Raw genomic sequence first — 21050 nt, forward strand, 5'->3', positions numbered from 1 at the left:
TGCCGCGAAGCAATAAACTGGGCCACTTAGTGACCGTTGAACGCCCACCGTCAAGTGGCAATTGTGGCCGAAATTTAAACAGGCATTTTTCAACTCAAACGCAGATGCCGCGATGCCTTCAAACACGTCATAAGATTTTGGTTTTAGCAAAAATATTTCGATTGGTAATTATATGTTTATATCAGCTATCAACTAGAGCTGAGACATTTGTGGCAACAACAACAAAAACAGTGCCAAAAATAAGAAATTAGCAGCAATGGGCGCTCAATTTACCTTATAAACAAGCAACAAGCGAGGCATTAGCGCGTCGAAAGCCCAAAAACGTAAAACAAAAATTTCAAAAATAAAACACAAACACACACACAAGCGCATGTAAACTGTTTACGCGTGTTGCTGTGTCAGGTGCTGAGAGGCTTGTCGGCGCTGCGTTGTCTACCGCTGCCGCAGCAGCGCCTAACCAAACAGCCAGTCCGTTAGCCAGCCTTACGAACGAGTTTTATTGAAGTTTATAAAAGTCGCAACATTTTGCCAATTGGACAACAGTCGTGTCTTAGCGCCGCCAACGTTGGTGCATACAGTTATAAATACCGAGTAGCGCGTTGTACGCAAGGAAACGGAAGTGCGCGTTTTGGTGTGCGAGCGTGCGCGTGTCTTTGTGCCGTTGTACGAACGTTAAATTTGAAATATTCAACAATACAAAATAAGGATACGCATATCCTTTTTGAAGCCAAAGAGAAAATAAACAAAATTGTGTCAAAATGCTGGCGAATTTGCGTTTAACACTTCGCAATTTGGCTGCTTTGCTGTGCTTGGTTGCGCAAGCGCAGGCCACATACAAACTGCAGGAGCGTTACAGTTGGACCGAATTGGATTTTGCATTTCCGAATACTGGTTTGAAGCAACAGGCGCTCGCCAGCGGTGATTATATACCACAGAATGGACTGCCTGTCGGCGTGGAGCACTGGGGCAATCGGTTGTTTGTGACCGTGCCGCGTTGGCGTGATGGTAGGTGAAAAAATCAAATGCAAGGATGTTAAAGGATAATTTTTAAAGTGTGCTGTTATATTTTATCGTGAAAGCACAGTCTATAATTAAGAAAAAGATTCGCTGCTAATTTTCTGTTATTAAAAACAGAATAGATATAATGAATATTCTGTAGGTTTAAGACTGATCTCTGTTCATTTCAATTTTTCAAATGCTGACTTGAGGATGAGAATACCTGAGGATAAATCATTATGATATTCGAGTTTACATGCTCATACATCAACTTATAATTGAAGGCTGGATGTACATAAATGCTTTATTTTTGCTATGGTCGAGGGATTTTGTGTATACATTCATTCAGATATTTGGGACTAAAGTTTTTTTCGATATTTATACCCTGTAGAGGTTATATTAAGCTTGTCGTAATATTTGTACCACATAGAAGGATACGTCGGAGACCTTACAAAGAAAATATATAGAAGATCAGCGTGACCAGCTCAGTCAATTTAACTATGTATGTCCGTCTTTCTGTCCGTTTGTCTGTATAATCGTACCACTTCCAAAGTTTTTGGGATAGCGACCTCAAATTATGTACACGGTCTTTTCTCCCCAAAAAGCTATTAATTTGTCGGAATCGTCGATAGCGGATCACTATAGAATAATGCTGTCATACAAACTGAACGATCTAAATCAAGTTCTTATTAAATTTTGGAGGGTATTCTTGCTTCGATTCAAGTTCTTCTTTATTTTCAGTGGGTATCTTCTTTCTTATAATACAGTTAGAATATACACAGTCCGAAACAACTAAGGCTGGGCCATATTCGAGTGTAACCGAACATTTTATACTCTTTCAACTTGTAAGAATCAAGTTCCGACATATTCCTTCAGTTGTGGGCAATATTAAAAAAATGTAACGAAAAGGTTCAACTTCATTGTTCGGCGGGAATAGATAACACTCAAATTTTATATTATCTTAACTTATTTTTAAAGTGCGAAACTCGCTTAGTTTCTTTACTATATTTTATTACACGTCAACAAAAAATATACTTGAATGATCCTTAAATGAGATATACATTTGAGAATCCAACCGAAGAAGCTAACATTAATATATTGAGTTTTTGAGAAAAACGTCAGCCAAGCGATCGGAATTCATTATGTTAAGGTTTGGAGGTTTAGACCAAGACCAATTTCATTAATATTGCACTCCAAACCATTAATATAATTTTCAAACTTTTAAGAAAACGTACCCACTTAATTTACGTCGAAATCATAATATACCACAGGTCATATTGGGGGCAGAAAAATGAACGGCCTGACTGTATTAATTTTACATTGCTCAGGTATACTTGAGATTGAATTATTTTCAAGCAATTTTAACATATGTATTGAGTCAAGTCAGCCGGATGGTTGAAAATCCTGAATATCAAGGGTATGGCGCCTAAGGCAAGTTTTCCCCCGAATTTATTCATTTTCAGCTTAGTAAAGTAAGCTTTCTCATTTTCATTGAGATTGCGATGTAAAGTTACTCGGATGTCGAAAATCCTTATATTAGGAATACAGGGGCCCAGGAAAGTATTGACCCGATTCAAGCCATTTTTGACATAGTGTATATTATTATAAAAAATAAAAGAAATTTCTCTGAATTCTACAAATATATGTAATAGATTGACAGATATTTCCGACAAAAGGTCAAACATACGCACTGGGGTCAACATATTCGTTATGTGGGATGTTTAAACAGCTTTTGTCAGTCTTTAGATCTGAGATGACATACCTCAAATGCATTATTTATTTTATCCGAATATATTCATTAATACTTGATTTTTATACTGGAAATTGAAAGAATCAGATGGAATTTTAAATTATGTTATAATACGAACAGAGGATTATAGATTTAATACTTATTATATACGAAATGTGTTCGAGATAAGATGAGTAGGTCCTGAGACATGGATTTTCATCGGTGACACGCTCATCGTCCAATATTGGAAGCAGCTCCTATAAGGTTCTCTCGTATCATCCCGGTTGTAAAATTTAATGTTTTTGGCGTATTTGTTTTAATAGTCAAAGACAAAACCAATTTTATTAAGAAGTTTAAAAGCACGAGAGATATTTTCTCGAAAACCATAAATTAGAACTCATTCTTTGAGTATACATTTCGGAACATATCTTTCAAATACATTTAAAATAATTTCATTAAAATGGGAGACACCGAATTCATATTTCATTATTTCATTATTCATATTGCCACTGCAATCTGGCCAAATTACTTTAGAAAGTTTGCAAATTAATCTTCTTAAAATTAGCTTTCGCAAAATTGTACCGAGAACAAAGGTCTTGTGTATTATTGAAAAGTAAGTGTGCTATGCTTTCGGTATTAATTTCCAAAGCAACATGATACGGGTTTTCTGGCAGAACCAAAGGATCACATCGGACAACAGAGAATATTGAAGCGTTATCAACGTAAACCAGATCTAAGAACTTACAAAACTTGTTTGAAATTAATTTAGTTAAGATCCAACTTCGACCTTTCATCTAAGAACTCGTTAAAACATAAGCGAGTGCTAAAAGAAATGATGTAATCATCAATAGATGTCCCTGATAACACGATCCCAAAAAATTAATGGAATCAGTATTATTAGCCTTGGAGAAAACATTGTTTATTAAAGAAGCATGCATCATATATACAGATAAGTCCGATTGAGGCGGTATATATGGGAAATATATTAAGAAAATTAAAAATAGTTTGCCTATTTTTCGGTGGGAACTTAAAATATTCTATTTTTAAGACCATTCTTTCCGATTAAATTGAACTTTTCACAGCTCTTTACACCGTCCTTTGTAAGCAGATAATTTCAAGTTTCCTTTTAAGTAGCAAGTCATATCTAATTTTCAATTGGATGGGATTTTTCAAAATCTCAGAAAATTACCTCAGACATTATAAATTTATTAACCGTATTACAGATGTTGAAGCTTGGTCTATTTTTAAAGAGCTTAAAAAATGTTCCAACGCAATATGTACTGTAAAATCCTAACTCAATCAGAGTACAGATTTGCTTGGAGTTTTAACTCGAGTTTTCAACTTATTTATTATACTTTGATTATAAGAATTTTTAATACTAATATTAATGTCCCCATTGCTAAAGAGAACGACCGATAGTGCATGTTAATCTAATAATTATATCGTTTCTACTAAGAAAGCATGTTCTAACACCGAAAAGAATTTGCTGATCATTGAACTCAACTTTGAGATAAAAAGCGAAAAAACCCTCATACGATGACTAATTAGGTAGAAATTTTGATTATTTGGATATCTACTAATAATACACTGAGACTGCGAGTGTAAACCAAAGGCATAATTTTGGATTGTTAGCGTAAATTTTTTATATTCGTGTGAATCTTGTATTCTATACGTCATTTAGTTTTTGTCTGGTTTTATGTTTGGTATAGTCCAAAGAGAAACCAAAACAAATTAATTTTTTGTTTTGCTAAGAACGAAATTAATATAATATTTGTGGTTTCTACAAAAATTCAATAAAACCCAGTATGACAAAAGGTGTCAAAAATTTAACCAGTTCTTTTCGCTAAACAAACGGGGATTTTTACAAGAAATGGGTATTTTCTGAAAACGTTGAATTATTTGCAATGAAATGCTAATACGAATTCGTTAACACGTGTGAGTCTATTTTTTCCTTTGTCAATTTGTCGACTCAAATTGCTACCCAAAATTATTGATTTTTTCTTAACATATTTTAATTTTTTGTAAGGCGGCTACTTAATTGATTGTTAAGGTTCAATTAATCAATCACTTCATTATATACAAACACAATTACTATTTTTTTCACCAATGCTAAACAAGTGGCTATGAACTTTCATAATGAACTGGTTATTAATGGGAAATAATGTGGTCAAAGTATACAAAATACTCAAATGTCTAACTGTTTGTATACAAAAGACATACGAGTATATAATATATTGAATAGACCTGACAATAAAAAAAAAATACTTATACCATTTCAACAATTAGAGCTTGCTTGCTGCCGAAAAAAAACAATCATAGGCAAAAACACGACAATTCAATAAAATATTTCAAAACAAACAAAACGACAAAACATTACTCGAAAGTTTACCGACTTCTTTTTCGCAAGGGGAGCACTGGCGGCTTAGTAAAATATTATTTTTGCGGCTATTCAATTATGCGCCAGATAAATACATAGCTACTAATCACCCATCATCGCACATAAATATCAGTTAGAACCACTTCAAAAACCTCACACTTTTTAACACTACATGCAACTGCAACATGTGGCATGTTCAAATAGCAGCGTTCATAACTGATAATTTACATATGTATAATAACACCGAAGTCATGATTGAAAAAGTTTTTACAAGAGGTGCGAAAAAAACCCAAAAACGAACTCAATACGTTATTACGCAAAATTTAGCTGTGAGCATAGCGTAGCATATCATACCGTTAGTCTACACTATGGCACGTGGTGTTGGCCGAAGCTTTAATCAATGTGACAGCAATTTTCTGTTAAGTGCTGATCAAAACTGGCTAAAACTTCTTATTAAGCTGTTGTTAATGCGGTAGAAGCCTTTGATTTGGCAAAGCTAGGTTTGACGAGAGGTGCAAAGAAGTGGTGAACGGTGAAAGAAGTGATGAATTACAAACATTAATCGAAAAATGTGGGCTTTTTATTTCCGATTTTTTTCTCAAAGCAATTTTCTTAAGTATTTAACATCAATCCAAAAATGCTCAGATTAACCTTATTTAATTCAGTTCAAAAAATCAGTAGTTAATTCAGTTTATTGCAATTCAACGTAAGTTAATTAAGTCTACTTTGCCAATTCAATCAATTCTAAATCATTTGTATTGAATTCAATTAAAGCAAAGTTGATATAGGTCAGTTCAATTCCATTTGATTTTAATAATAATAATTTCTATAACTTTTGCAGGGTATCTTAAGTTTGACATGAAGTTTGTAATACTCAAGAAGAAGCTTCGGAGGTTCAATTAAATTCAATTCGAGTCAATTAAAGTCAACTCAATTAAGTAATTTAATCTGATTTACCTCAATCAAGTCAACAACATTTAAGTTTATAGATCCCAAACTAATTCAAATTTCCAGCAAACTTTAATGAAGAAGGGTACTAGTTAAGTAATCATTAAACATACTCTACTTGTTCAGTAAGCAGTTGGCAGCGATGTCAGGAGAAAGGGGCATACTAAGATACTTAGTAAGTTCCTATTTCTACCCAATACTACCGACTTCCGAAATCCTATAGAATTAAACTTAAACTCTGTCCCTAATATTGCCTTCACTTCCAGAGAACAGTGGAAAAGGTGTGAGGTGAACAGGGACAAAGGAATAAGCATCTATACAGATAGTTGGAAACTATGTAGATAATCGAGTGGGAAATGCTATCTTCTCAGTAAAATTAGATACCAAAATCACCTTCCATCCAATAGATTACTTCAGTATATTCCAAGCGAAGATCACAACTATTATCGAAAGTCCCCTTGTTCTAATAAGAAGTGTGCTCACAACAAGGAATATATTTATATATAGAGACAGCCAGGCGATTTTGAAGAAAAAGTAAAGTATCTTAGCATTTCGTCAAATATAATGAATTCTTCATTTTATAGTGGTTTTAACAGCCTATTTCAAGATAAACCTGCAATAGGTACCAGATCATACTGATATTCCTGGTAACTGTGACACAGACGACAATTAGTCTGCAAAAGGCACAATTTATATTCCTCTGGCTACTTGTAAACATTTAAACGGCAAATATATTATAAATATATGTATATCCTAAAAGCCAAGATGCATCGTCATTCACTCTATCTATCTATATAACCAATTTTTGAGTCTCTGGACTTAATTAAATTTATTTCATTTATTTAAAGGCTAACATGGGTTTTCTCGGGTAGAAAACAACCTTTTCTAATTTTTTTTCTCATATAAAAAATAAAATTTTTTATTATAATTTTTTATTGTTACAAACATGCAAATTTATAAAGAAATTCTGAAATTTTTGGGAAAAAAAATTTTGAATCGCGCATTGGGATGTCATTTTCGTTGAAAAACTTAAGTGTAAAGCATTAACTTAGAACTTGGACGAAGAAAAAAAACTGAAAATTGGATTTTGGCAGACATTTTTCAAAAAAAAAAATGATAATTTCGCCATTTATTTTTTCAAATAGTTGTAAGAAGAATATAAGAATTTTATCTCGTAAGATCCGTTGAGTAGATCTCGAGAAATCACGGCGCACTTAGCCTAGCTAGTTTCGAGCGCACAAGTCTTCAAGGCTGTATCTCCGAATCTATTACTCGGATCAACTTGAAAAAGTCTGTGGACTTAATAAGAAAAAAATCGATTTCATTTTTTTAAAGTCATCTCGACCTCATACAATTTAATTTATTTTACCTAAAAGTTTAAAAATCGATACAAGTTATATCAGTTTATTAATTTCTATTCAATTAAAATTTTTTTTTATTTGAGTTACTTTAAAAAAATAATTTAATATTTAGTTCAATTGAATTCAATTAAAACCGAAATAATTTAATTTATTGAATTAAATCAAATTAATTCCAATCGAAAATTTCATTTTTTCTTTTCCGTATTTAATTTTAGCAGTTATTACTTCACCATTCATTCTCAGCAGACAGTTTTTCTCACACACTCTTTTATTTTTGTAATCAAAGTACGGCATTACAACTTGCCACAAATGTCGATCAATTTGCTGCATATGTAGAAGGGGCACTTGGGAAAATTTACGTATATTTTTGGCGATGAATTTTAGAATGTTGTAGCAATGCGTGAATTTCCTTTATGGACTTAAATTAAGAGGTTTTAGCGATTTTTTTTTGTCATGTAATTTTTAACATTTTGTCGGCTACAGTGGTCTGGTCTAAAAGTACTGAAATATTCAATAATAAGTTGACTTAAGAAAAATCAAAATAATTAAAAAGATGCCAGATGATTAAACGGATGTCTACAAAGGTATTGAAGCTATATGATTTAGGTCGCCTAACGACCAATGAAGAGTTTGCGCTAATTTCAAACCTCCACCACTTTGCCGAAATCATTCACCTCACTACCACTTAGCTGATAGCTATTAAAGTATAGAACCAAACACTTGCAACCCAGTTATATTTCCTCAAGAAAATTATATCACTTTATGGGCTCTATTAATTAAGATATTCACAATTTATAGTTTCCTCAAAATACCTACATAATTACTTCCCTTTTCCCAATTGCATTCCATTGCTTTAGCAAAACTCATTAAAAAAGCAAAAAGAAATAATACAAATCATAACTTGAGCAATTAAATTTTTTATAAAAATATTTACGCGTTAGAGCAGGTTACGCGATGTGTCAGTATGCACAAAAATCGTACAAGTCTAGGCAAGCAAAAACAATGTGTGTTCGATTCGTGCAACAAATGTTCAACAAGCCAGACAAAATGTCGCGGATTGATTTGTAGCAGCAAAACAAGACTTAAAATAAATGACAAATGCAACTTTTTGTAAAGTAACGGCTACATTGTATAAATGAATTGGTTAGGCCCTAAAAAGCATAGTTTTAATTGTATGAAAATGAAATAAATCAAGACAAGCCACCAAAGAAAAACGGCGACAAACAGCAGCGTTCGTACGAAAATGTGCAAAACGAACAGACCAACTGCGTGGCTGATAAGTCATTTAATGAATATTTACAAATAAACTGGTAAATGATTCAACAGTTAAAGCTGATGATGGCCAATTAATGGGTAATGATGTGAAAATACGGCGAATACAGTGGGTTTAAAGTGGCAAATAAGGTGGTAAAAACAAGAAAAATTGTTACCTCAGGCTGCACTGAAGGTAAAATACCCTTCTAAAAAGCATTTCATATAGCATAAAAGGAAAAATAAATTTATCTTGATTTTGATCGGTCAGTTTGACTGGCAGCTTCAAAGCTTATCTTCAACAATAATTTGTGCCGAATTGCGTGAAGTTATGTTGTTAAAACGCTTTTCATTCTAAGCCTTGACTTCGATCAATTAAATTGTGGTCCGATAAAACTTCAGATCGATATCTGCAATGTAGAGAGACTAGTTCGCTTAAATATAGTACATATAGTCAGACGGACAGATGGAAGGGATTAAATCGACACAGCTCGCCAAGTCCTTTTGAGGGTATAAACATTGAACAACTTGAATTTCCAACCACAAATTCATTAACGCTGACAACAGGAATCAGTATAGAACTGGGAAATCTTCAGTTTATCGATGATCACAGTCAACAAGTTGTAAACTGAGAAAAAGTAAGAGCAAAATAAAGACCGGTGCTTAGAACTCTGACTGAATGTTTTCTAGGAAGCGATAACTGTCAAAAGAACGATAACCAAATGTTAGGACTCTTCCAGAACCTCTAGTATTCGGAACTAATATTTAAAATACTTGGGGGTGTGCTTCCATTCAGGGGTTATACAAATGTTTGTTCTATGAGAGTATTGAGATTTTTTAAGCCTTTCTTTCATCGTTCTTTTTTATCACTTTCCCTTCGCAACCAATATTCATCTAATAAAGGTAACGAATTCGATTTTATTCGTTAAAATAATATCCCTCGGCACTCACCACTCACTATTCGTTACAAGCTTTTCTGATAACCTTAAGCTGACTTTACCGAAGGGCTAAAACAGAACCTGTTTACGTCTTGGACTTGGGTTTTGAGCCTAACAATAATACTGTGTATGAAATGACAAAAGCCTGACTTTGTTTTGATTTAAAATACTCCAAAAACACTACATTGGACTTGATGATAGTGCCTGCCCCATGTAAAGAAACGGAATCGTCACGTTGGCATCAGATATATAAGTAACAGATGATCTCATCTCATCTTCTTTTGGAACGACTCAAACATTTTGGTTAATGTTTTGGGTATAAAATGCGTCGCTGCCAAACTCGTACCAAAAGATGATGTATGATTTTTGTGTTCAAACACGAAGTGAAAGTCAAAGCTCAATCACCATATTTGCCAGAGTTGACTCCCTGTAATTTTTTTCTGTTTTCAAAATAGAAAAATTAGATTAAGAGAACGCGTCAGGAATCCATTGATCTAATATATAAAAATCACTATCCCGCGTCTTAAAAAAGCAGGTCTAGGAAAAACAAATATATTGATTTGTTCATATGGATTGATCCGGGACAAATTTGATCTTGTGTGTATTTTTATGTTTTTATGTAATTCACTGCCATGCAATATAGACTATAATTCTTCAATTATTTAAGTATAGCTGATTAGGTTTACCCTCTTCATAGGTATGTTAAGATCGAGATCAAAGCTTAGAATATTTCGTAGACCACTAAGCACTTTAAAAAGATCTCAAGAAATAATGAGGTGTACTTGCACATATGTCATTCCTCGTCATTCAAATATCTATAAACATCTTTAGATAAAAAAGAAATATTACACAAAAAGTTCAAAAAATGTAACTTTTCTAAAGTACGAAGATTTATAGCCACACTCTTTAGTTTTCGATTGGATAAGATTTTAAAAATAAACGTCGCAATCTTTCTAACATTATCCACCATACAGTCAGCGCATAAATTGATTCAACTCACAACAACAACCTGTCATAAATATATGGGCGTGCCGCTATTTGGCGGCTCTACTACCTCTTTTCCTTCTACCACGATGGACGTGTTGCCAATACCATTATTATTAAAGTACATTTTTCTATAACTTGATTAGTTTTTTTTCTTTAATTTTCCTGTTTTTCCTCACTATTGAGCAAGCTCAGTTATTTTGGTTTAGCCGTCGGTCATTGTTGGACAAGATATTTGTGGTAGATATTAAAAGTATGCCCATTTTGGGTGGGTAAGTGACTGAGCCATTGTGTTTGCTCATGTCCATGCATGTGTGATGAAATGTGTGGCATACGGAGCAGGGGGTGTGGCAGAAATGTGTGAATGGTGCTTAAATATTTTATCGACTTAGTTATGTTATTAATAACCAATCTGGTACATTATTTATATAACACCTATTAACAAAAATCCACACTGAAGATAAAATGAAGTGGAGCGATAAGGGGCTTATAATGTTTCGTAATTAGGATTATCACTATTACTTAATGATTTAGTTATTTTCGATTGAAAAATGTGGCAGATGGATGAAGTTGCTACGATGTTAGAATTACTGTAAAGTTTTAGATCATGAGAACTTAATGGTCTTATAAGCTGATATAGTCATTGTATCGGCAACCTTGGAAGATTTTCAGAGACATACAGGTACAAATCGGGATCAAATGGTTCAGGTCGTTAAATTCTCACTATTGAGACCTTGTTTTTGCCAAGTTTAGGTTAGATAGCATGATTTGAGCATCCCTCAGAGTACCAAGAATACCTATACCAAGATTCCTCAAGATTTAATAATTTAATCACATGTAATCGCTTGCAGACGGACAAACAAACACAAGAAACTACATTCGACACATAATCCTTGTACCTTCGATATTTTTATCCATTTTGTTTAGTTATAAGTCTAACAAACAACTATTAAGTGAACCAAACTAGTATAACACTCTATGAAAAATGTTGCAAGGGTCTCAAAATAAGCTTTGAACTATGCTCAACACACACTTAGTTCAATTCCTTATTGCTTGGTACCCTATCGTACAATCTTTGTATGTGTGAATTGCCATATTAAATAAATCTGAGTTTAGTTGCCTTAAATGCTATTAAATCAACATGAGTTAAGCTGTCATGCGATACACGGATTATCCCCAGGCGAGTTGTCAGCCGCTCAGCGGAAAAGCTCGACAAGTTGCTGTCAAGCGGAATAACTGAGCTTGAATGTGTTGAACGAATTACGCGAGTAGTAGCGACTAGTCACTAGCTTACTAACCACGCAGCAATTAGTTTGTGTTTGACAAGTATTGAAAACATGCAGGCAAATTAATTTTGACGTAAATGGTAAAAGTTAATATGTTTTTGTTAAGCAAACGCTCAGTTTAGTTTTTAACTAAAGAGTGGCCACCGACGTAGCCGAGCATGTTGAGTACGTGCCTAGATTTAAGTCAATTTAGATAAAGCGAAACATTGCATTGCAAATTTTTCTATTAAAAAACGTTCCGCTCTGAGTTGAAAATTTTTTCATTATATCCTTAAGACGACCGAAACGAGTTTAACTAATTTTTGATAATTAAGCAAATCGATCATATTTACATATATCCTTGATTGTTTTGTCTTTCTTCAGTTCTAAGAATTTTGTGTATTCTTCTAGTAAGTCTAGCGAGAACTGTATGTTAAGGTTCAAGGTATGCACTTGACTCCTCTTGCTGATATTTACCTACACTTCAGATTAGAGAACCTCAATAAACTTTTCTGAGTGAACAGGATCAAAAACTTCTCTCGAAAACGAAATTAGCAAGAAGAAATGAGCCTTTTACATCAATACCAATGATTCATTTCCATTCAAAATTATTTCAATGCCTAAAAATTTCGATTAATCTGTCCTAAATAGTTACAATAAGTAGAAATCATTGGTGCCACGTCCAGACCAAAAGGTGAATACACAAGAGTATTAGACTGTAGCTTCTGGCAAGTTATTTTCTTGCGTGTTATTGTGTATGGCCGTGCATTGTCCTGCTGGAAGACAATTCCTCTCCTATTGACCAAAGATGGCTGTTTCTAGGCGATTGCTTCCCTCAAACGGTTCTATTGGTGACAAATCAAATCCAAGTGAGGAACTTGGACATGCCACGAAACCTAGAGCAGAACCTACCTGAATATCACTCCTAGGCTAGGCCATTATTTGCGTGGGCATCACCAATAACGATCTTTCAGAAATGTACTCGTATAGATTTTATTGCGATTCAGCAGCGATTCGCCTAAGAAACTTTGGTCCCTAAGTTTGTTTTGCGTTAACATGTGCGGCATCCGCATATCAAGCTTTTGGGGTATCGAAACAGTAACTGCATCAAGTATTATAGACGAACTCGACGATTTCTCTTATTTTATCAACATTTTCGACGATTGGCCTTTCAGAGCCAAGTATATTTCTGACACCAAAATTATCGAAGTGCAGTGCGGGAGAGAAAAAACCGGTCCGGAGACGAACCAGAGTGAATTGTTGGAAAAAAATATCTGCAAAACATTGTTTCAGAGCACCGGGCCTCCCTGAAAGCTTTGGACTTTGGAGAAACTGTCCTCGATCTCTTCCACTCTCTTCTTCATTGTCTAAACAGAATAGAGAAAACCAACTAACTGAAAGTCTGTTATAGAAACCAAAATTAATATTCCATTAAAGACATCCTTTTAGTTGGATTTCATTTCAATAGACCGAATAATATTTAACTCAATCTACATTTTTCTTTTGATCGGAATAATTTCAGCCAATAATCTAAATAAAACAGAATAGTAACTGTACAAATCCAAGCGTGTTGCTCCAATCATCTTACTACTGTTAGAAACTCAATGAAATTTCTTCAACGTCTTAGCGCTGGTGGCGGAAATTAAAGACCTCTCACTGAGTGAGAATATTTTCATTCTGATTTCTTTTATGATTTGCTTGCCTTTTTATACTACAATTGTTAACCAAGTTATCTAATTGTAAATGTATGAGAATGTTTGTATGTACGTTGCCACACGGCATCGCATTTTTTTAATGGGACAACTCAATCTATTTGCAAAATGAAACAAATTACAGATCATGACATATTAAAAATGGCCGATACGACACTTAGAAATTATACGTATATCATCCCTATTGGAAAAACCGATATATTATATATATATTATATCAATTACTGAAGCCAAGGCGGCTCCGCGTCAGGGGATTACACGCTGTATGTGCTTGAGCACGCGTTTGTGTAATATATTTATATATAATATATATATTATAATATTTAATAAAAAACAAAAACCAGTAGTGACAACAAATATGTTAAACTAACACTCGGCAACTTGTCAACAAATATATATTAGCGAAAAAAATCTGAAAATTATTGAATTGAATTTAAAATATTTAAGCACAACGCCATTTGCCGCTCAGTCAAGCTCAGATTGAGGTGTGTCTACACGACGCCAGTAGACAAATGCAGCAATTAACGCCTGATCAAATTAAAATCAGTTGACATATGTATTTAAATAATTGAGATAAAATTCGTTGCTACCGCAAGACAAGTTTTTTTTTAATGTTTTTGTTGTATAAATTAAATTTTATCTTGACAAATTGGTCTTTTCCCGTATCTTAATTTCAAGTGACAATTTAAAGGAATTTTAGTTGGTTCACACACGGTGTTTAAAGAAAAGCGGGAACTTAGTGCGAAAGCGGACGTAGTAATATAATAATTCCATTGACCTAACTATATCTAGAACAAACTTGAGTTAGATTACCATGAATTCATGATAAAACTATCAAAACTTTAAAACGTTGATTTAATAACAACCCTTGCTTTAGTCAACGATAAAATAGTATATAAACCTGTTGAGAATTACAGAAAATTTTAATGAAATTTCTGAAAAAGACTGAAATATAAAACTTTGTCATTCAATATATAAGCGTTTTAAGGCGAACACTTATATGACCACTCCAGTACCAGACTGTATGACCACTCTTGGCCCGGACTGCATACAAACGTGCCCTTAGAAAAACTGTAAGCGGTAGTGAAGACATATTATTCTCTTACTACGAAATCGGAACGGTCACAGATTTCAATCCGGCCAAAGACTGTTAACTCGGCAGCAAACCTCCAAATTACTTCAAAGATATTTCCTGTCGACACAACACAACAATAGCATATATTTTCGATAAAAAATATTTCGGTAAACCATTTTTAGAGATTCCTTTCTGATTATGTAGTCTATAGTACCCCCCTTGTGAAACTAATATACTTTATAGATCACAAAAATGTGGAACTGTGGCTTAAGTCAGTTTTTCGGCAATTAGATGCCAGGTTTTGGTGATTAACAAACCCATCAAGGAGTTCAGGATGATTTTGTTCGAAATTGAGACAACTTAATGAAATTTGGTACACATGTTTCTCAGCATCGTAAGGGGGTATGCGCCAATCTAAGATAAAGAACTGAAATTTAGCACAGGGGCCGCAGTGACAAAGGGAACTTGTGGGCTTAAAATTGTGTACTACCAGCTGACATTATACCGCACATATCGGCCAAAATGTGAGTTGTCTCAATGAAAATGTGAAAATGTGTTTTATCTTTGTGCCTAAAATGGTTAAAATTGGACAAAAACTTGGCATAGCCCCATATAACAAACTTATAATATCCGAGTGACTTTACTCCATATGATTAGTGATAGTATGAGAGGTATCTTAATGAATCTCAAGGAACATTTTATTAGTCAATACTACGGACAAAAGTAGATAAAATTGGGTCAATACTACCACCAACTTCTACATATGTGTCATAATTTCCATTTTTCTAACAAAGCTTATGTTAATTTATACCCACTATACAACTTATAACCACTTTTTTAACTCTTTCCAGGTATACCGGCTACATTGACTTATATCAATATGGATCATAGTGTGACGGGTTCGCCGGAGCTCATACCATATCCCGACTGGCGCAGCAACACCGCTGGCGATTGTGCGAACAGCATCACCACCGCGTACCGCATCAAAGCGGATGAATGCGGACGCCTGTGGGTCCTCGATACCGGCACTGTGGGTATTGGCAACACTACCACCAATCCATGTCCTTATGCCGTGAATGTCTATGACTTGCAAACGAATACGCGCATACGCCATTACGAGCTGCGTGCCGATGACACTAATGCCAATACGTTTATTGCAAACATCGTCGTTGATATTGGTAAATCATGTGATGATGCATTCGCCTACTTTTCCGATGAACTCGGCTATGGTTTGGTGGTGTACTCATGGGAGCAGAATAAATCGTGGCGCTTTTCGGCACACTCATACTTCTTCCCGGATCCATTGCGTGGTGACTTCAACATTGCCGGCTTGAACTTCCAGTGGGGTGAGGAGGGTATCTTCGGCATGTCACTCTCACCCATACGTTCGGATGGTTATCGTACTATGTTCTTCAGTCCGCTGGCAAGTCATCGTCAGTTTGCGGTGTCGACACGTATTCTGCGCGATGAGAGTCGCGTCGAGGATAGCTTCCACGATTTTGTGGTGCTGGATGAACGTGGCCCCAACTCGCATACGACATCACGTGTTATGAGCGATGATGGTATTGAGCTATTCAATTTGATCGATCAGAATGCGGTCGGCTGTTGGCACTCGTCGATGCCGTATCAGCCCCAGTTTCATGGTATTGTGGATCGTGATGATGTTGGTTTAGTCTTTCCTGCCGATGTGAAGATCGATGAGAATAAGAATGTTTGGGTACTATCCGATCGCATGCCGGTCTTTTTGATCTCCGATCTGGACTACAACGATGTGAACTTCCGTATCTACACTGCACCACTAAGTACTTTGATTGAAAATACAGTCTGCGATATACGTAACAACGCCTATGGTCCATCGAATGCGGTGGGCAGCACCAGTTTCTATGCACCTCCTACAAGTACGAATACTGTTTTTGGCACACAATTGGGCTTCGTTGGTAATAAAGTTTACGGCCCGCCAAATCCAGTGAGTTTACCGAAATCTCAAACGCTCTTCACCAAGCAATATTTACCGCCTTTAGCCACCAAACCTGTGATTCAAGCTGATGTGCCACGTGTAGCGCCGCCAAGCCGCAATTATTTACCCCCACTTATGGGTACCGGTTATAGTACAACACAACGCAACGATGCATCCAAGGCTTACGTATTCAACAATGGTCTGTCCTACGAGACTGGTATTGGTGGTCCACATCTATTCCCACTACATTCGGAGGGTTTGAAGAATTATGTTACCACACGCAATTCTGGCTGGTGGACGCATCATTGAGCTGTGGTTGCTTCAAGTCATCGTGTTTACTCTTGTCATCTGCCAGTTCCAGCCACGGATCCTTCTTCTCTTATAAATTAGTTCATTTAGTGCAATTTGTGTGTCTTTGTTGTATCTCCGTGCACCTAAGTAACCCGAGGCAAGGCTACACTTTCGCAATAAAGTCTAGTAATTGCTCTTTACTTCATTTGAAACAGTTATAATATTGTAATAAATACTCATTTTTATTATTTTCACATCCATGCAAGTGTATATAGTATACAAATTTATTATGGTAATTTGTAGCGGTAAAGAGTCATTGTTCTAACTATTAAGATGATCGTTTTGCAAAATGGTTTCCAAATAAAACTTGTCAAAAAGAGGGAACTGGTTTTAATTGAAAGAATGTGGCAAAATAACGGGGTTTCAATAAGGAAATAGTAGTATTGCAACCCCCGGTGGCGATGGAGAAAGGATGGATGGAATGAAGATACCCTGGGTACCATAGACGTAGATCCGATCCTATCGGACCTAGCCAGCAGTTCGAAACGACTGATCTAGAGGGAGCGGGACGCGAAAAAGCAAGGCTCCAAACTGGAGCTTTTTGATATGAGCCTGCAGAATGAAATTTCTTTAGATTAATCTCCAGCGAGCATCCTCAATCTTACTGCTACGTCTAAAACGAAACGCGGCCGTTTCGTTCTGATCTAGGAACTGTGGCTGAGCAGTTATGGAATTTCTAGATTGAGGACGAAATGCTATAATCTGTTAGCGGACAGTGACGCAGGCCGCAAGTTTTTCTCTTGCCTAAGTTCAGCGATGGTGACATCGTCACTGCCAACGTATACGGCAAAGATATAGGTTTCTGGCTGATCTCGGTCTATAAGCTGCACGAGGATGAGGTGGAATCACCTCCCATAGTGGTTCCAATAGAGGGATCGGTATTATCATTGGTTCTGACGCATACGTTCGGAATATAGAATTACTTCACCAAGCGGTCGAGAAAAAATCCTCTGTTGTACTCGGAAATCTAAGCTCCGTGTAGACAACTTTTTAACAAGGTTCGCAAGATTGGGGCAACTAACGACTGGGCGTTGCATAAGGCTGGGCTCACAATTCCGATAAGCCCGAAATAAAGAATGCCAAGAATGCTGTTATGAATCTTCAGACGCATCCTCGAGAAGAACCCCCTACCTTTTTGATACTTAAGGGATGGGACGAAAGCTGGAATTTTAGCAGCCAGAACATTTTTAAGCTTTTCACTGACGCTTACTTTACCATCCTTCTCCTGGAATCGCAACTCTCGTAGTGTCTGGGACGCACTGCGCCTTTTCTAGCTTTTTGAACGAATGTTGCCTGACATGAGCGATCAACTCATTCAAACTTTTCAAGTCCCGTGATGGCATTTCCTAACTTGGATTTTGTAAGGACGCAAACTAGCTCCAATTGTTCCATATGAAGGCGGATGGACACATTCGACTCTTCTTCGATATTTTACTCCACAGCGGCTATAAAACCGATCCATTGTTGCTTGAATTACCGGCTCTGCTGGACGATTATATGGACGCAGTCTCGAACAGAAACCATTTACCTATCAAAAATACCAAACTCCGAAACCATTACAGAAATAAGCCAAACAAAAAAGTTTTTTGTTTTGAAATCTTGATGCTAGGTCACATTTTACAAATAATTAAGTATGCAGTTCTTGAGTTCAAGCCCACATGAGGAACTTGGACGTTGGGGAGTAACTGATAGGAGATATTTCCGTGCCATGAAAACTAGAGCAAACCCTTCCTGAATGTCAATCCAGGCTTGGCCACCATTTGCACAGGCATCATACGTAACGATTCTTCCGAAATGAATTGATTTTGTTGCGGTCCATAATTTTTGTGTAATGTTTAGCTTCTAGGAAATCGAATCAGTGCTGCTATGAAAACTTCGGATTTTTGAAGAGTTGGGCCAGATCTCTCTTCCCTCGATCTTATCAAAAGCGAACAAAATGTCAAAATTAAATCAACCGAGATACAAAAAGGAGTAAAATATTTAACTGTTTTTGTATTAGTTTTTAAAGATGGATGATCGAAAACAGCTTTTTCGACATATAGTATTTTACAGTTTTACTATCAAAAGGGTAAAATTATAGTGCAAGCAAGGCCAAAATCATACGAAACGGAGAAAATGTATTGAAAGAAAATGTATTGAGCGAACGCCAATCCAAAATTGGTTTTCAAAATTTCGTTCCTGCAATTTCGATTTTGAGGATGCACCAAGACTTGGAAGACATCTTGAAGCCGATGTGGATAAAATAAATAGTTAGTTGATGCAAAACGCTGAATAACAACTCAAAAGGTTCATGAAAGTTTGAATTTGTCTAACGTGGCCGCTCACAAGTAGATGAAACGTATGTATTATATATGGATGGGTTCCTCATGTTTTTTCAGAGAGAAAGTGAAAGTCAATAGCTTCAAACATAAGAGGTGAGAATCGAATAATAGAAAAGGTCTAGTGTTAAACCAAGACAATGTGAAACCTCATACAAGTTTGATGACTCGCCAAGAGCTTATGCAGCTTGAAAGGTATGTGCTACTACACCTAATATATTCCCCATACTTAGCAAACGGGGATTATGACCTGTTTTTATACGAAAGATGACAAAAAGTGGATCAAATGAAGAATATATATTTTCAATTCATAAAATGTTTCACACAATAAAAAATCATCTTAAAGTTGCACTAAACAACGAAATTACTTAGTAAACGACCCAATTTTTAGATTTAACGAAGTGTCCAAATAAAACATTATCGGAAGTGGATCATATCTGAAGTTGGAAACAACACCAAGCGCCTTACTATCATAAAAAATCTACAAGAACCAGTCTACAACTGAAAATGCAATAATTTATGATATTTTATTTTAAAAGCTTCTATTATTTTTAATTTATGAAATTCAATTAAATAAAGCATAAATTAAAACTGCTAAACAGTATGCAGAGTAATGTCTTACATCAACACCCAGCTCGAGCATGATTTAACTGACACTATATTTTATTAATAAAATTAATATGCACAAGCTGTCAAATAAATTAAACATATAGCATATGAATAGCCATTAGACCGCAAATTGCCTGCCATTAAGTTATCATATATTATATTGAAAATCAATCCACGCAGCTAAGGCGGCGCCGCGTCAGGGGATTACACGGTGTGTGCGCTTGAGCACGCGTTTGTGTAATTTATTTAATTTAAAGAAACCAGTAGTTGCAACAAATATGTTAAACTAACACCCGACAACTTGTCAACAAATATATATTCGCGAGAAAAAATCTTAAAATTATTGAATAGAATTTAAAATATTTAAACACAACGCCACTTACCGCACAGTCAAGCTCAGATTGAGGTGTGTCACACGAGGCCGGTTGACAAGTGCAGCAATTAACGCCTGATCAAATTAAAATCATTTGACTTATGTATTTAAATAATTGAGATAAAATTCGTTGCTACCGCAAGACAACTTTATTTTAATTTTTTGTTGTATAAATTAACTTTTATCTTGGCAAATGGTTTTCTATTACTATGAATGTTTCAACACAAAAAAAACCAAAAATATAACATAGACATAACAACATAAACATACAGTTAAATTTGCGGCAATAAGGTTAAGCCTAAGATATCGGGTGCAACGGAACATTTTATACTCTTACAACTTGCAAGAATCAAAGCCAGGGATATACCTTAAGGTGCAAAGTTGGTAAGGTGGTTGACGTACCAGAGCATCGGAATACAAATAATTATTTATACATATATACATTGTGAAATTTGACGGTCGAGGGATCATTGAACACATTACCCTTTCTGGATGGCCTTCGACATTTTTAATGAATTAATAATGAAAATAATAAAAAAGTGAAAGATATGGTGCTTAAAAATCGTCATGTAACTGTTAGAGAGTTGACAAGAGTTTTAGAGAAAGGACTAAGACAATTAATTATGGCATGCTTTTAGGCGTCGTTTTGAAAACACTTGCTGTTTGACGAAGATTTAAAAATACATAAGAATACAATAAGTACACACACGTCCCCATGCAAACTGCTTACGCGTTTTGCTGTGTCAGGTGCTAAGCAGCTTGTCGGCGCTGCGTTGTCGTTTTGTTGAAGTTTATAAAAGTCGCAA

General features: G+C 35.4%; 1 protein-coding gene and 1 long non-coding RNA gene across 2 annotated transcripts in view; one reads left to right on the forward strand and one right to left on the reverse strand.

Moving 5' to 3' along the window:
* The window catches only part of LOC125778478 (uncharacterized), a 105529-nt gene that overhangs the window by 45093 nt on the left and 39386 nt on the right, over positions 1-21050 (reverse strand). The window lies entirely within an intron of this gene.
* Positions 524-17263, forward strand: LOC105234192 (protein yellow). Its single transcript, XM_011216478.3, has 2 exons — positions 524-1005; positions 15488-17263. Exons 1-2 carry the CDS (start codon positions 759-761, stop codon positions 16900-16902), a joined length of 1662 nt encoding a protein of 553 aa, XP_011214780.2. The 5' UTR covers positions 524-758; the 3' UTR covers positions 16903-17263.

Source organism: Bactrocera dorsalis, chromosome 4 (genome assembly GCF_023373825.1).
Source record: "Bactrocera dorsalis isolate Fly_Bdor chromosome 4, ASM2337382v1, whole genome shotgun sequence".
In the NCBI taxonomy this organism is placed as follows: domain Eukaryota; kingdom Metazoa; phylum Arthropoda; class Insecta; order Diptera; family Tephritidae; genus Bactrocera; species Bactrocera dorsalis.

Excerpts from the sequence above, each read along its gene's own strand:
- LOC105234192 (XM_011216478.3), top strand. The coding sequence starts at position 759 with ATGCTGGCGAATTTGCGTTTAACACTTCGCAATTTGGCTGCTTTGCTG. Across the intron at positions 1,006-15,487 it reads CGTGCCGCGTTGGCGTGATG|GTATACCGGCTACATTGACT; the intron begins GTAGGTGAAAAA and ends AACTCTTTCCAG.